The following is a 15,788-nucleotide window of genomic DNA, read 5'->3' as shown; positions in this document are numbered from 1 at the left end:
TTACTCAACCTTTTATATTTGCATAACCTAGTTTTAGGGGTGTGGCAGACTGGGAATCCAGAATTTCCAGCATTTTCTTCTGCCAGGGCGTTTTTACAGCATTTATCCAACTGTATTTGCAAGTTTGAAGTAGTATAAGCTAGAATAATATATTGTGCAAGACATTTAATTGACTGCGGCTCACTACACAGAACCTGGCGAGATGCAAAAGAGGGGATCGATAATGTTGCCCAGAAGAGACGTTCTGTTGTTGTTGCTCCCAGATATGAATATTAATGACCTGTGGTTGCGTGGGACAATGCAGCCAATTTCAAACAGACCATTTTATGAAATTACAACCGGCTTCTTCAGACCGTTATTTGAAAAGCATTCCGCTAACAAAGCTCGTACATTATCTACAGTACAAATGAGACAGCGGACCACAGCAGCGCCTGCGTTAATGGAGGCAACATAAATAGATATTATTGCAATAATATGCTGTGTGATTTGGACTTTCAAAGCCATTGTTTGTGTGCTGTTTTTGAGTGCTCATGTGTAAAGAAAAAGAAGGAAAAAAAAGTCTGTAATTACAGTTCCAGTCACAAGACACGACTCGTGTCTGGCTTCGGTGCAAAACAAACAGTGTTGAATTAATTGTAAATAGTCACAGTTGGTTACTGGTGCATTGTTTGAGTTCCGGACTGAGAGCTTGTTTGTGTATCAGCCCTGTGTGCTTTGTGCGCCTGTGTGTGCGTAAGCATTGGATTTTTTACATGCAGGTTTACCTTTACACTTCGCTACGAGTCACCACAATTAGCAGCATTGCTCACGCTTCCACGTCGTTTCATCGCACGTGCGGACATTAAGCACACACCTCTGCAGCAGCTGCCGCTTCATGTAAAGCGAACATCCCCAGTCATTAGAGCCACCTGGTCATAGCTTGCACCAAAAAGAAGTACTTTAATGTACCACCATGTATCATCATCACTGCAAATGGGTGCAGGAAAAACCTCATCGAATGCACAAGAGGCTAAAAACATTTCTGCTTAAAACTCAATTATTCCACTCTAATGTGCTTTTTAAATGAACAAAATAAATCCTCAGGGATTAATTATATTTGAGAAAAGGTAAAAAATAGGATGTTTATTTAACAGGCTGGGTCATCCTGACTATTCACCAAATGGGAATTGCAAAAGCATTAATGCAAAAGTACATTTTAAGAAGCCAGCGCTGAGCCAAATGTTCTCCGTTCCCCTCCTCTTTGGTTGTTTGCTCATCTTATTAAATGTATTCAACAGCGCAGCATGGTGAGCTTTAGTTCAGAAGTGATTCCATAAAGTAGCGAATCCCTTTCTGAAACACAGTTATGCACTCTGCTAATGTCTCACCTTTACAGGAGCATATTGCTTAGGAGTCTCATAGGATCCAGCTGCAATGGATAAATTATCTTCCCTGCTGTGTGTGTGCGATTCCCACTGTGAGTTTGCGTCGCACAAATGATGCGTGTCTGCATACAAATGTACAAATATTTATTTATTCATGCTGGTGGGGGGATCTTTATTTGTCCGTGTGCGTGTTTTTAGACTGCGAGGTTACATGGAGATTCGGATGCATCAATTATGATGAGAATACGAGAGGGTCCAGTGTTCTCCTCCCCCCGGAGAGGAGGAGGAAATGCAGCAAAAGAAAGCGAGGCTGGGTGGAACCAACCCAGCGGCCATTGTTGTGTGATTAAGGACCAGGTTTGAGCCATCATGGGGGGTTAAATTATTCACAGAGCAGGAAAACAACCAAATGGTGTACAGGTTAGTACATGCATGCACAAACACATACCAACCCATTAAGACAGTCATGTTTCTGAGTGCTGGTTCCACTTCATTAGACGTGTGTCTGAATGCAACCATAAAATCAGTTCCACGTTTACATCATATTGCAACTCTTTATTTCCTGTTTGTTACAGCTTCTGCTTATATTCTGTACAGCACTGAAGGCACACAAAAAAAACCCCAAAGCTATAATGGAACGGAAGTATATACAAAATATACAGAATAAATAATTCAATCTAATTAAGTAGAAAAGCTACAGAGCGTGTGCTTACATGAACCGTTTCAAAAGTTGAATGTTTTCCAGGATGTGGGTGTAAATTCGGACAATGTCCACGTTGGAAATGTCAGCAGTCCGTTGCTTTTTTTTTTTTATATGAGCTGAGAAACGGAGAAAAAGGTTGGCTGGAGTCAGTCGGCAGCTTGTCTGGTTCAAAACAGTTCCCAGTCAGCACGGGGACAGAGTTTTTGAGCGTTGTCCGACACAAAATTGTGACGTGAAACACAATCTCGCATACATCTCACACACTGAAGTATCATACATCATTTGTGGCTCATTTTCTTCTGGCAGAAAAACAAACAAAAAAAAACATTTCAGCAGGACTGATTGTCATGCACCATCTTATGGCATTTGAATAGTGCAATGCATTTATTTTTTTACAAGATTACAGAGTATATACTTAAGTGCTGTATTTACTGATTGAGAGAAAATAAACATCCTTTCAGTGAATTCCACCGGTTTGTGTATAAAAATAAATAAAGGTCCTATGACTGCAACCGTGCAGTGTGTTGGATCAATCATAACCGCATTGGAGCCCCACTCCTATCACCGTTTCCCATTGTACAGTTGGCATTTCTGCTGCTTCTACGGCACAATGAGCATTCCGGTTCTAGCACTCCAGCTGGCTTATGTTGACAGAGGGTGTAATCAGGTCATATCTACAGTCAGAATGGACTGATTAAACAGCAATTCTGGGTCAAGCGGTGATTGGAATTCACTCAATTCTTTCCAAACATCTGCTTTATCCCCTCAGATGTGTGTGTGTGTGGGCTGAGCGGATCAATTCATCCGGTGGCAGTGCGCCATGGAAATTTAATCAATCATCAAAAGCTGATTGAGCGGATTTCAAAGAGGGTTTGAACACCCCGTGATCGCTCCTTTAAGTTACATTTGGCCCAAAATGACTACACCTTCCACCAGCTACATAACATGGCTGTCAACAGATAAAAAGGGAACACAAACGGAATCAGTTTACATTCTGTGCTACGATTAAACTTAAAAGTGATGTGCCCATGATATATATTTCACACTGTGGAACGTACAGGAGGGCAAACAGGACAAGGCACTTGGTTGAAAACAGATTATATATATTGTTTTTTTTTTCTTCTGCTTAAGCTCAGTTGAACGCAGTTTGATGCTCCAGAACCTCCAAATAGTCCGGCTCAGAATGTAAGTTGGCCTTAAGTTCAAAGTACTCGTTCTTAGTTTGCTCAAGCATGACCTTGCGTGGTCTTGAGTACATAATGGTCTCCATTAGCTTTAACTCCTCCTGGTGCCCCGGGACCTGCATGTCCACCGCAGACTGAAGCTGGGGCATGTTTTTCCGAAGGTACTCCGTTATTCCGAGCTGCTGCAGCTCCTTCTCCCTCTCCAGAATGTTCCTGTACAAGGAGTTGGGATTTCCCAGCGTGACGAACTCCGCAGGGCACTCCCCGGTCATGGGTCGGAACTTTGAGCCGGGGTTCCCCGTGAGCGGAGAGGTGTTCTCCTTCTCCATGATGCTCCGGCAGAGGTGTTGCTTGGCGCCGGGTTCGTCGAGGCCGTAATCCAGTTCTGCGTCGTGTTCCTTGTGCTGGGAGCAGTAGGTGGGGTTGCGGCAGATCTGCACGATGGGACTATGTGACCTCTCTTCGTACAGAGAAGCCGACCCTGTTCTTTGTGTCAGGGTGTGGTGGGTCGTTTTCTGCCCGTACATGCTGTAATGTAAGTGGATGGGACTGCTGCTGGTGTTTTCTCTGGGCGGCTCCTCCGTCGCTTTTTTCTTTGCCCTTCTCCGCCGCCGGTGCACCACGAACACCACCAATCCGGCCGAGCAGAATATTATCATGAGGATAACCAGAAGGAGGCTTAAGATGAGCACCGAGAGTGGGACTGTGTCCATGACGGAGCTGAAAAAACTTTTGCTAGCACCATCAGGCCCCAGAGTGGCGGTCACACCCTCATCCCCACCTGGGGGTATTGGGTAGTACGTCCCCAACCCTGGACACAGCATCTCATGACGAAGGCTTCTCAGATCGGCTTGCATCACTTTCTTTGGGGTGTGACACAAAATGGAGCCCACTACTGTTTCTTTTCGGAGTTTCTCCACCCATTGTTTGAGGCTCAGCAAGTCACAGCTGCAGTCCCAGGGGTTGTCCTCTAAATAAATCTGCTCCAGTGAGTCAAGTTGATCAAGCACGTTGCTCACTGGCAGGTGCATAAGTAGATTTTTCCTCAGGTTTAATTTGGTGAGGGGCACATTGCGGAATATCTGCGCTGGCAGAGAGCTGAGCAGGTTGTTATTTAATGACAACAGCTTTAGATTGGGCAAGGGATTGAATGTGCCTGGGGCAAACTCTTTGATAAGGTTGTATTCCAGATACAGATATTCAAGGTTGTGGAGCCCCACGAACATTGTGGAGAACAGTTTTTCAATTCGGTTGCCGTTTAAATACAGTTTTTTCAAACTGCTCAAGCTGAGGAACGTCTCGTTATCAATGTAATCAATTCTGTTGTTCGCCAAGTTGAGCAATTCTAAATTGTCGTACGTGACAAAATCATACTTTAAGAGTTTCTGAATCATATTCCCCGTCATGACCAGTTTAGTGGGGCTTTGTTGAAGTATTCCGATATCTGATACCTTTTGAATCCCTCTGTCCTGACAATGCATCAAAAAGCCAGCCACAGGGTGATTGTGACAAGAACAGTGCTCCACACAAGGGCTGCCGGGAACGTGAGACGGAGTTGGCACCTTGGCGTCGTCTTTGGCGTCAATCGACTTGGGATTCACTTTTGATGAGGGTGTAACAACCATATCGAGTGACTTTGACGGCTCCTCCAGGTTGATTTCTGTGTGGGACGGGCAGAGAACATCCCGCTTGACTTTAGCCAGAATGGTCCCCTTAAGGTGATGAGGTGAGCTGCAGACCACATCTCCGATTGCCGACTGGGACCTCATGTTCTCCATCCAGATTTTTAAATGCAAAACGTCACAGTCACAGACCCACTCGTTGTCCTCCAGGAGGAGCTCCATTATCCGCCCGATATGTTCCAAAAAGCCGACATAAGGCAGCGTCTGCAGCTTGTTGCCACGTAAGTCCAGGTGGGTGAGGGGCACGAACCGGAAAATGTTGTTGGGTAAAAACTCGATGGAATTATCGTTGAGGATTAGGACTTTGAGGCGGATCAGTTTGTTGAAGGCCCCAGGCTCGATGACCCGAATAAAATTTGTGTCAGCTTGGAGAAACTCCAAATTCACCAGGCCTTGAAAAGTGTCCTCTTTCAGAGTGACGAGGAAATTGCTATTTATGTGGAGTTTTTTCAGTGAACCGAGAGCACTAAAGACCCCTGGTTCCAGTTCTTGAATGCTATTACCCCCGATGTGCAGTGAAAGGGCATTCTTAAGCCCTTCCATTTCCTCGGCGAGGAGCTCAACCAAGTCATTTTTGTAAAGGTTCAGGTGGAAGGGCACACCTGACGGGACTTTGATTTGAGAGATTTTGCTGATGTTTCTCTGCTCACAGTTAAGATGAAGGACGCCATCTTTCCCCTCACAGGAGCACAAGGAGTCACAAGACTCGCTCAGAGAGGATGATGCCTGTGAGGGATGGATATCTTGGGATCTGGCCACCGTGAGAAACAAGCCGATGAAAATGATGCAGGGCAGCATTTCGGTCCGTGATATCTGTGAAGCATAGAAGCATGGGAAGAAGGGGTGGAGGAGGGGGAAACAAAAAAAAACATTAAGGGTACATCTTTTCATACAAATTGTATTGTGAACAATGACTTCAATACATGATTCTCAGTCCAAACGTCATACAAGTTTCATGCGTTACAATACTTTGTCGTTGTATGTGTGAAAGTGAAAAATTACATTCATGGGTGAATCATATGCATGAGGGGAGAAGTCGCACTCATCAAGGATAAAAGAGTTGTCTTCATGCAGTGAACCGTCTTCATATAGTAAAAATGCATGAAAAATATATAACCGGAAAAGGCAAACAGTTGGCACCCACTATTCCACACTCCTTTGATTCTGCTAAGTAACCCTATGTGGTGTTTATACGTGCTATGGTTGTAAACCACAGCATGGGAATCCTAATAATCTACATTTTCATCATCAGAATCCACAGGATCCACCCGGACATGGCGTCACCAGTGAGTAAATGCATTTCACATGCTGAGCAATGACACTAAGACAGCATCTTTCTTCCAGTGACTCACACAGGGATAATGGCACATTTAAAGAAACGACTTTCTCATGTGGCTAATTTTTCTACCCTTTATGTGCAGACTCGGCCGAACAAAGACTTACTCAGTGTGAGTCATAGGGAGGCAGCTCGGTCCCTCTTTGAGTCCGTGTCAAAGCAACATTTATAAACGACGTTCTAAATAAAGCACGGAAAATGAATTGCCGTGTCTTCGTTGTTCGACCGAGTAATTCTCACCCGACTGGGCAGAAAGTGAATGCATCACGAACGGCGGCGATCCATCAATCTGATTTCTCGTCCTGTTAATCTAATTGGGTTATCCCATGCAGAGAAAAGAAACAGAAGGGGCAGCACTGGCCACTGAAAACAAGTTCAAGCAGTCTCTCATGTAGAGTCAAACTCACTGATCCATCTGGTACTCTCGTTCTAATCATTCGTACTTCACTATATTTGAATTTAAATACTTGCTAGAGCTTGACTACAAACGTTAAAAGATAAATCACACATAACGCGGACGTCGTCCAAGGAGACAATCAAACACAACAGAGCTCTCAGCTCCAAAAGACAAAAGCAGAATTGGAAGAAATTTCTTAAATTGTAGCTTCACTCGTACTTCTGTTGTCTTTGACGTTTTCTTTTCCTCCGATTTCAAAGTGCCTCTATAGACCTTTTTTTTTTTTTTTGCGCTGTTGGGTGAAGTAAAAATTATTGATGAAAACCAAGACAACACCAACTCCAACAGCTTTGATGTATTCAGGCATATATACCCCAAGGTCACTCTAAACTTTTTCTGCCAGAGCTAGATGCTAGATTCTCACTCCACCAAGCGAGGGGAATCTTATGGAGAATACAAAATATGAAAAAAGAAAAATCGTATCTTCACTAACGATCTACCTTCTGACTTAAATACAATCCCTCTCACTAATGCATTATAATCACTTCAATTCTACAGGGGACCACCACAACATCCGCCAGACTACACCACAATCACAATTAGTTGCGTGTTCTTGCCACTGGGGACATCCGGGGCTCGGCGTCGCCATGGACACCAGCACAACACATGGTGGTGAGACCCATCAATGAAAAATACTTCCAAATCACTTAGAAAAACGGTAGCATAAACATAACTTTGGAATAACCTTGATAACGTCAAATCCATGTATTTCTCTAAATTCTCTATAATGTTGCATACAGTTGGTAATATTAGGCATGTAGACAGACAAAGGTGACATAAAATGCAGGGAAATATGCAAAAAAATGTGATGTCACACTTGTCCAGGTGTTAAAAACGCCCACATTTGTGAAGTATCTTGTATATTACAGCAAAGACATGACCGTCTTAAACAAATATTAGGGAGAAAATGGGGAAATATGATTGCCTTTGAGCTCCAATTATCAGTGTTTATAAATGGAAGGGAAATATGATGAAATAGAAAAATCTAATTTGCCAAACCTATTAAGTATTCATTGTGTAGACAGTGATAACATTCCGAAAAATGGCTCCAAAAACCTGGCACCTGGGAATATCTAAACAATCTTTGGCCATTTCCGTTTCATTACTCATGTGTATTTGCTTGTCCAGAAGTCTGGCGGTGGTCATGGTACCCAAGGCGCTCACCTCTGTGACCCTGATGGCCTGGAAGACAATGCGAAATGAAACTGACTATTAACAGATGCTATCGGCCGCGCGGCGCGATAACGCTGTGGAGGGTAGATACGGAAAGGCATTAGGCTCGTGCACTCTTTCTTCTGGCTTTCAAACAGACTCCTGTAACTGCATTTTAGGTAATCAATGTTGCATGGAAGTCGGCGTGACGGGGGCGAGGAGATGAAACGCTCTTCCGGTGCACTCTTCTTTTTTTTTTTTTTTTCCTCAAACGTACACTTCTCAGTTCAGACAGTTCAATTAGGAATGAAGTGAAGCCCTATGAGATCTCACCTCATGCATGTGTGTGAAGCCAACTTTTTTTGGTCCAACATCAAATGATAGGGGGGGAGGGAAAAAAAGTGAGTCGAGAGCCCGGGAAAGTGGAGAATAAATACAATTGTTTGATGGTATATTCATCACACATTTAGGCTCTATAGGCGCTGTAACATACACAATAGGCGTCAGCCACTTCCAGAACCATAAACAGCACTTCCTGTGTTATTGTATGGTGATGGATGGCTGAATTCATGAAGAGGATAAAAACTATACTCTACTTTTAATAAATCCCCCCCCAAAAAATCCTACACACTACGCCTTTAAACAGTTCATAATTCCATCTCTGATATGTATTTTTCGCCGCTGTGAAAACCGTGTTGCCCACCAGCTGCTAACATTAATTGGTCTCCCGCTGTCGTCATGGTGACGAGGCTTCTTCAACACTCACACGGATAACTCATTAATACACAGACTTCTCCAACGAATAGATGTCAATATATTCCCTGATGATCGATGCAGATGATATACGCTGATGACTGAGAGATGACTCGTTGCTGGATGATACTCGAGTTCAACTTTAGACTTTACCCCCGCAAACTACCCAGCTGAACCATACTTTGCGAACTTGCGCCATTAACTAAAATAATGAGAGATATTCAATTAACGGACGCCATCCATCTATGAAATATGAATCTGTAATGGAGCTACGTATGCTGCCAAAGGGAGAGCTGATGAGAGCGTGCAACATTAAGATCGTCAGTAAAAAAATAATAAAACAAAATCATGTCGCTCCCATCCTCTTTCCAATATGAGTATGGACTTCTGCAATGCATTTGGAAATGTCTCACTGAGCATGTAATCTTTGCTGAAGAGCACAAAGCACATAGTGGCCCCTTGACTTCCATGGATTTTGCACGCTTCATCCACCAAGCCTGACCCCTTATTTTAACCCTCCGTCACACACACACACACAGGAAACCTGGACTGGAACCGACTGGAGTGCACACCCTCCAGTTGAGAGTTCGGGACATTATTTTGAAATAATACGAACACGGCTGTGGTCATGTTCCCGTCCTTGTCACTGTCAAAGTATGTAAAGTGTGCTGTGGCCACAAATAGCCCATGAGGCAGGAGCCTTTTCCCTTTTTTTCTGTAGTGAGAGGTTAATTTATGTACAAGTATGCAAGGTCCATTATCCCTCATGGCATTTGTCATCAGCCAACTCAATATTTGTCTGGTAAAACATCTCAAGTGGCTTCTGGGAATTTCTTTTAATTTCACATGATTCTTCTTTTGAAAAGGTTTTTAAAAAATGCATGGCATCCTCATTGCTAGTCTACCTGCAGCCATGGTGATGTATGGTTCCTGACAAGGAGTCTATTTAATTCACTGAAGTCCAAGGCTCCCCCTCAGAACCATATAATTAGTCTATTATATACCAGTGTATCATATGCATGTTTGAAATGGAGATGTACAACAAGGATCAAGCTGCAGCCGATCATATGGAAGCATACGACCGCTTTGCCTGCATACATGCTCACTCTCATTACCTTTCATACTGAGCCTCTTCTCTTACAGCTCGACTGCTGGTGGGCCTTGTTTTCTAATAACGAACATATGCATGATAGAACTAATAATAGAAGCACAAAGACTGCGTGGGGAGGAAGAGGGAGGGGGGGGGGGGTGGCTCTGCTCCCCTGGCAAGCGTGATTTAGCAGGCTTGCATTTCAAATGGTCTGTTTAACTAATGCGCAGTAATTAGTTCTCCAGAAAGGAGCCGGCAGATTACACCAGTGAATAGTGACATCGAAGGTGCAGCATGGAAGGAAAGACATCTGCACCAAACAGATGTAAAAAAAAAAAAAACATGTGTGCATTATTGTCCCTTTTAACGTTGGAACACATTTCTATTCGGGAGTAACCAGTGCCCATGAGGACTGCTAAATTGGAGATAAATTCATTTGGAATACGTCTGGCTCATAACAATCTACATAAATTCCTCACGATTGTTCTTTTTTGGTAATTATTAATTGCGAAGAGTTATCGTTCCTTTTCTGCAAGCCCAAATTAATTCTCATTTTACTGCAGCAGGGTCAAGCTCCCCTGTTCAATCCTGGTTCTGGTTCCCCCGTGCCTCCATTCCCCACCAGCAGGGGGCCCAGCAGTAAGACTGCGTCACCCAATGGCACCCATTGAGAATAACACATTAGAAGTCGCTCATATTCTCTCTGATGCTGGTGTTTACCGATATGGGGCATATAGAGGCATCAGTTTCATCACTAAATAAGAAGTTGTTGCGACATATAATCGCATTCAGCTGATCTCAAACATAATGATTGGCTTTATGCTCAGTTTGAATTGCCCATTTAAAATGAGTACCCATCTTTAGTAATAGAAGGCCGCGGGGGTGGAGGTTGATCTTGTGATTCGATGTGCTGTGTGACTCAAAGGAGCCACACATTATAGGTAGACCTGCTTACAGGGGATAAATAGGAGCCTAGAACATTCTGTAGTGTCCATACAACAGCTTGATCTTGTGATCTGATTTGTTTTTACGAATTCTTGTATCAGTAAAAGAAGAGTCTATTATGTACTGTATCTGTTGCAGATGCGCACCCGGCTTGTAATCAAGCTTTTCGGCAGGACAAGCTAATTTAAAGTCTTGAGCTGTTTTTACGATCACAGCTGCGGCGGGTGTGTAGTCATTAGTACCAGCTGAATGGTAGCGCGGCTATAAAACGACATTTTGGATGATTTGTGCGGGGCGCAGGTAATGGCGTTCGCTTTGCTTGTGTTTCACTGATGGTTACAACACAATCAGCGACACTGTTGCTGTCATTTTGGCAAGGAGCCCAACATTTTTCTAATTTGATGGGGAGACACAGGTGAAATTTACATTATGGCTTATTTCGATGTGTTTGTCCACATAAATGAGGTGCGTTTAAATGTCTAAATGAGGCATTATCGAATAGTAACTTTGGATGAATTCAGTGGAAGTCTATAGACACATAAACAAAGGTATTGACCAGTGTGTTTGCCTGTAGTCTCTCGCCTAAATGGAGTAGATATATATTTGAAAATCTCGAGCCCATGCACGTCCATAAGCAGAATGAAAAAAAAAGAGGATAAAAATAAATAAACAAACACAAGAAAAAGCCGCCCCGGCTTTAAACCCTTGGGATTAGCTTTCGGCGAACTTAACGAAAAAACATATCCAAAGTTCCCTTGGCTCTCGCTGTGAAGAGAAAGTAATAACAGGCCGCCAGATTAGCACAAAGTCACGGACTATCTCTTACTGTTTGGGAAACATGCACCGGCAAGTTTTACCCCTAAAGGAAAAAAAAAACGTCTTATTGTGATTCTCTATCAGTGCCTTCGCCCTGTTTATTCACTAGACCCTCCATACATACGCCATCCATCAAGTCTGTACAAGTCTGTAAGCAAAGCGTTAAATAATGCATTGGAGTAAAAAAAAAAAAGTTCCTTGAACAAAATCTGCTTTGGAGCTTGTGTACTTCAGGAAAGATCAGCTACTGTGTCTGAGTTAATTGACTGCCTAATGACTTCTAAACGGCGGAGACGTGAGCTGACCTGCATCGTCTTCCTGAGCAAGACCTTTCAAGACCAATTAAGAGAGGAATGCCACGGCGGGCAGCTAGAGGAGCCGGACGGCGTTCTGAAGCTCCCGTTTAAACCTGCCGGAGCAACCGACGCTCACAAAACCCTCTATTTGTATTCGGGATGGATTACCGCCCGCCTGGCACCTTGGAATTGCTTGGAAATCATAACAGAAACCTGAAGATTAAAAGTATTTACAGGCAACACACACACACCCGCACGCTTCTGGCATAAGAAGTGTGTGCGTATTACACGTGACACAACAGAAGGGAGCAATCTCAAACAAAAGGCTGTTTATCGTCTTAAATAATCTGCATCTCATGGTCCTATGCGCCTCTTTCCAAAGCAGCAGGGTTTTTTTTTTTCTTCACCATTCATCAGGCATTCCGGCGAGATTGATCGGCGGACAGACGGGTAGGCTCGTCAGCGCCTGTCACGTCTGCTTTTTTTTTCCCTCGAGGAGACAACAATTTCCCCCTGCGTCGGCGTTCCTCAAATGTCACTTTTAAAACATTGATCGACCCTCTTTAAAAAGGCATGAATGCACCGTGTTGGATTTGAGTGCTGTTCTGGCGTTTGAAACGAGGCCCCTGACATGGTTAAGTAAGGAGTGCTCCTAGCGGGAAAGTCTAGTGGAGAACTCCAATAACAGATCCAGTGGCCTGGAGCTGCCGCAACCTCCTATGTATGTCAGAGAGGTTTCCTGAAAGAGGCCATTTTTCACCCAGGTGTTTGGAATAACACACTCCTGGGCAAGAACAATACAGCAGGACGTGTCTCGGCATAAAATGCTACTTTTAAATACTGAAAAACCGGTCTGATGATTACTAGGAAGCATTTTGCAAGGGAGTGCTCCCTGCTAATTCACTCCAACACAAAATGACCTGGCTTAGCAGCAAAGGAGAAACATTCCCCCCTCCCTTCCTGACTTTCCTCCTCAATCACTTGGAGGTCACCAACAAAACAGTTGCGTGTATCCACTACTCAAAAGTCTGAACCCTTTTGCTCGGAGGGGCCGAGGCGAGAGAATGCGAGACTTGTTGCGTCCGGCTAGAGGTTATTTCATTTCAGCCTGACATGGGATAGCAGATTAGAGCTCCTTGTTTGCGTACCGCCGAGCCCCGACCGTCTATCAAGCCCCCCCCCCCCTGCGGCGTTCCCCGGCACCAATTACGGCGGGACTTGTCCCCTCTCTCCTCTGTATTGGAAGTGACGTGGCCTGCCCCGCAGGGTCGACACCACCGCTACACCCACGGATCTGCAGAGATCCTGCCAGCGGGGCCCGCAGCCTACCGCAATCCTGGAGAAATGATAATTATGACATCCGCCCACTCAAGAGGCAAGAGATAGTTCAACTCCCTTGCCCTTTGTTGCAGCCCTTTTCTCTTCTTTTCGGGACTGATTCAATATTCTGTGGGCTCGCGGTGCCTACTTTCTCTGTGTCACGGAGAAGGCAGAGGCTCTCCAATATATCCGCTGGCTCTCTCTATCTGAAAGTAAGGTGCTTTAATAAAGTTTCACAATGCCCCCCTTCCCTGCTCAACCCCCCAATACTCTTAAAACAGCAGACTCCTCTTGCTGGTCGAACCAAATTCCCATTTGACACATTGCATCAACACCTGTTTCCATCATTGCAACCCATTTGATCAACTGAGGTGTAATCAATAACTCTTGAATATTGATATGGAGTTCCTTTCAGGCAGAATTAAAGAGGGAGTCTTCGCACATTCAGACCTCTTAATAGATTATTACGGGGAATTCATTGTTAAATTGGCCCCACCAGTGATTAACCTTATATTATTCAGACACACAAAGGATGAAGCAGTCCATACATTTAGGGTATGCGGGCGCTTACATCGAATCTATTAGCGCCATTAACCGTTGATTCATCCAAGCAAATAATTGGGCCCCAAACTCAATTAGACAAATCACAACCAACAGCTAATTGGAGACATCTTCCTCCCTTCATCAACTTGCACTTAAATAGGACTATAACACACAGGAGGGGGTTGGGGGGGCAATACATCCAATTAGACTTGAACTCAATTGGATATGTATCTAATCTACAGTGTGACCATGATTAACGTTCACAATGCTGTATGGAACCTTTAATGAGACGAAACGCTATTAAAAAAAAAAAAAAATACCCTCCTCTCTGATTGGCTTAGGAGTCGTGATGCAGATCCTCATTAAACACACCTGTGACCCCGCTGACTGTAATTCTAAATATCCCTGCGCCACAGAAAGACGCACTGCCGGGGCATCTGGAGGTGTATGAGCGGAGATGTAGTTACGCGAGAAAAAAAATAGACCCCACTTAAAGTTTCGGCGATTAACAGAGCAGTTTAAAGAAGGCACAGCAGGGTTACCACAAGCCCGCAGAGCGCAGTGGGATACAGTAACTGTGTGTGGCACACAGCCAGGTGTGCTCGAGATAATGGACACACACACACACACACACACACACACACACACACACACACACACACACCCGCATACACACACACACAGTTAAACCTTCCTGTCAAGTCTTACATGACTTTTTTTTACACGACAGTCCCATTTTAAAGGAATGTACATTTTTCTTTAAACGTAATTCCAAAGGAGGGTTACAACATACTGTAGCTAGTTGGAACCTGCCCATAATGGACACCTGGATTCTTTGCGACTTGGGCTATTTCATTATGCAGCAGAATGACACCTTCCAGAAAGCACACCTGGTCCCCCCCCCCAAAAAAGAAGAAGTAATTAAGCACATGAAATGTGACTGAGCATCGGTGCTTACCGTCTAACACAGATGGAAACACGGGGAGGCTATTCCAAATGTCACCGTACTCAGTCCATCGGTACACGGCTGAAGAGACGCATTGGAGAGGGGCTAAACCTCCACTTCCCCTCCGGTGCTTCAATAATAATTAAATAAAAGAATGAAAAAAAAAAGAGAGAAGAAACTTCAGTTCCCACTCGCCCCCTCGGGTCCACAGTCTTTGCTCGAGTCTGACACCGCTGTCACACACAGGGCCACTAATTATTCCCTCGCGCGAGGAGCTCGCAGTGGAGGTTTCACTCCGGTCCCGGGATGATCCGCAGCCTCCTCAGAATGAATGTTTAAGTTTGAGCCACGGGGACAACACACTGGTGTGATCCTAATATCATAATAATATTATTATTATAAAAAGACTATATTCTGTCTTTTACAGTCCACTCTAAATGATGACGCGCGTAACGTGTCCAGCTCTGGCGCCGCGCAGCGCGCTCTGTGTAGGTGCTCAATCTGCGATATGTTGGAGTTGCTCCGTAATTTGCATGCTGTAAGAGGAGGATGGCAGAGGCTGGAAGATGAGTCAAGACAGTCGCTGTGCATAGAGGGAGTTCCGGTTGCGCCTTTCACAATAAAACCCAACGCTAAATGGATACGCATGTATTATTTTTGTGTTTCCCCAGAGAGGCACACAATCAATACGCATAGGATTATTTATAACACATCCATGTATAAGTAATAGTTATAAAAAATAATTATGTCAATGCTTGACCAAAAATAAATTTTAAAAAAATCAGCAATTTTATTTTGAAGGGGTAATTCGCCCAACTTCCGGGATATCCCTGACTATATCTGGTCATTATTGATGAAGTGGGAAAGCTCAGGAGCAGTTATACAGAGCTCCTCCTCTTGGATTCATAGCAAAGAAAAAGGAAAATTGCATCCATGGACTTGAAATTAAATTAATATAATAATCACATAATCACAAATTTATGTAAAATGTATTAATATCAGTCTCTATGGGAGGGAAAGTACAGACCAAATATGGTCACTTCCATTATCTGGTTGCAAAAAAAATCAAAAGATGGCGATGGCCAAATGAGGAATGAGGGCTTCAAAACTGTAGTCCACAAATCAACAGGGGACTTTTTATACACTGTGGCATGGAACCGGGGTTCATAGTGCTCTGTGTCCTTGAAGGAGACACTGAAGT

General features: G+C 44.0%; 1 protein-coding gene across 1 annotated transcript; it reads right to left on the bottom strand.

Annotated features, from left to right (window-relative positions):
* Positions 1-1,904: 1,904 nt before the first annotated feature.
* Positions 1,905-15,027, bottom strand: slitrk6 (SLIT and NTRK-like family, member 6). Its single transcript, XM_084004827.1, has 2 exons — positions 14,600-15,027; positions 1,905-5,746 (listed from the first exon to the last, which is right to left on the bottom strand). The coding sequence occupies exon 2, from the start codon at positions 5,729-5,731 to the stop codon at positions 3,200-3,202; it is 2,532 nt and encodes an 843-aa protein (XP_083860953.1). The 5' UTR covers positions 5,732-5,746; positions 14,600-15,027; the 3' UTR covers positions 1,905-3,199.
* Between the last annotated feature and the right edge of the window lie 761 nt (positions 15,028-15,788).

The sequence above is a fragment of the Eutrigla gurnardus genome (genome assembly GCF_963514095.1).
Source record: "Eutrigla gurnardus genome assembly, chromosome: 24".
NCBI classification, from domain to species: domain Eukaryota; kingdom Metazoa; phylum Chordata; class Actinopteri; order Perciformes; family Triglidae; genus Eutrigla; species Eutrigla gurnardus.
The sequence above is the reverse complement of the archived record's forward strand: the minus strand, read 5'-3'. Positions and strand labels throughout refer to the sequence as shown.

What these genes read in the sequence shown, in the direction of transcription:
- slitrk6 (XM_084004827.1), bottom strand. Translation starts at nt 5,731, where the DNA reads ATGCTGCCCTGCATCATTTTCATCGGCTTGTTTCTCACGGTGGCCAGA.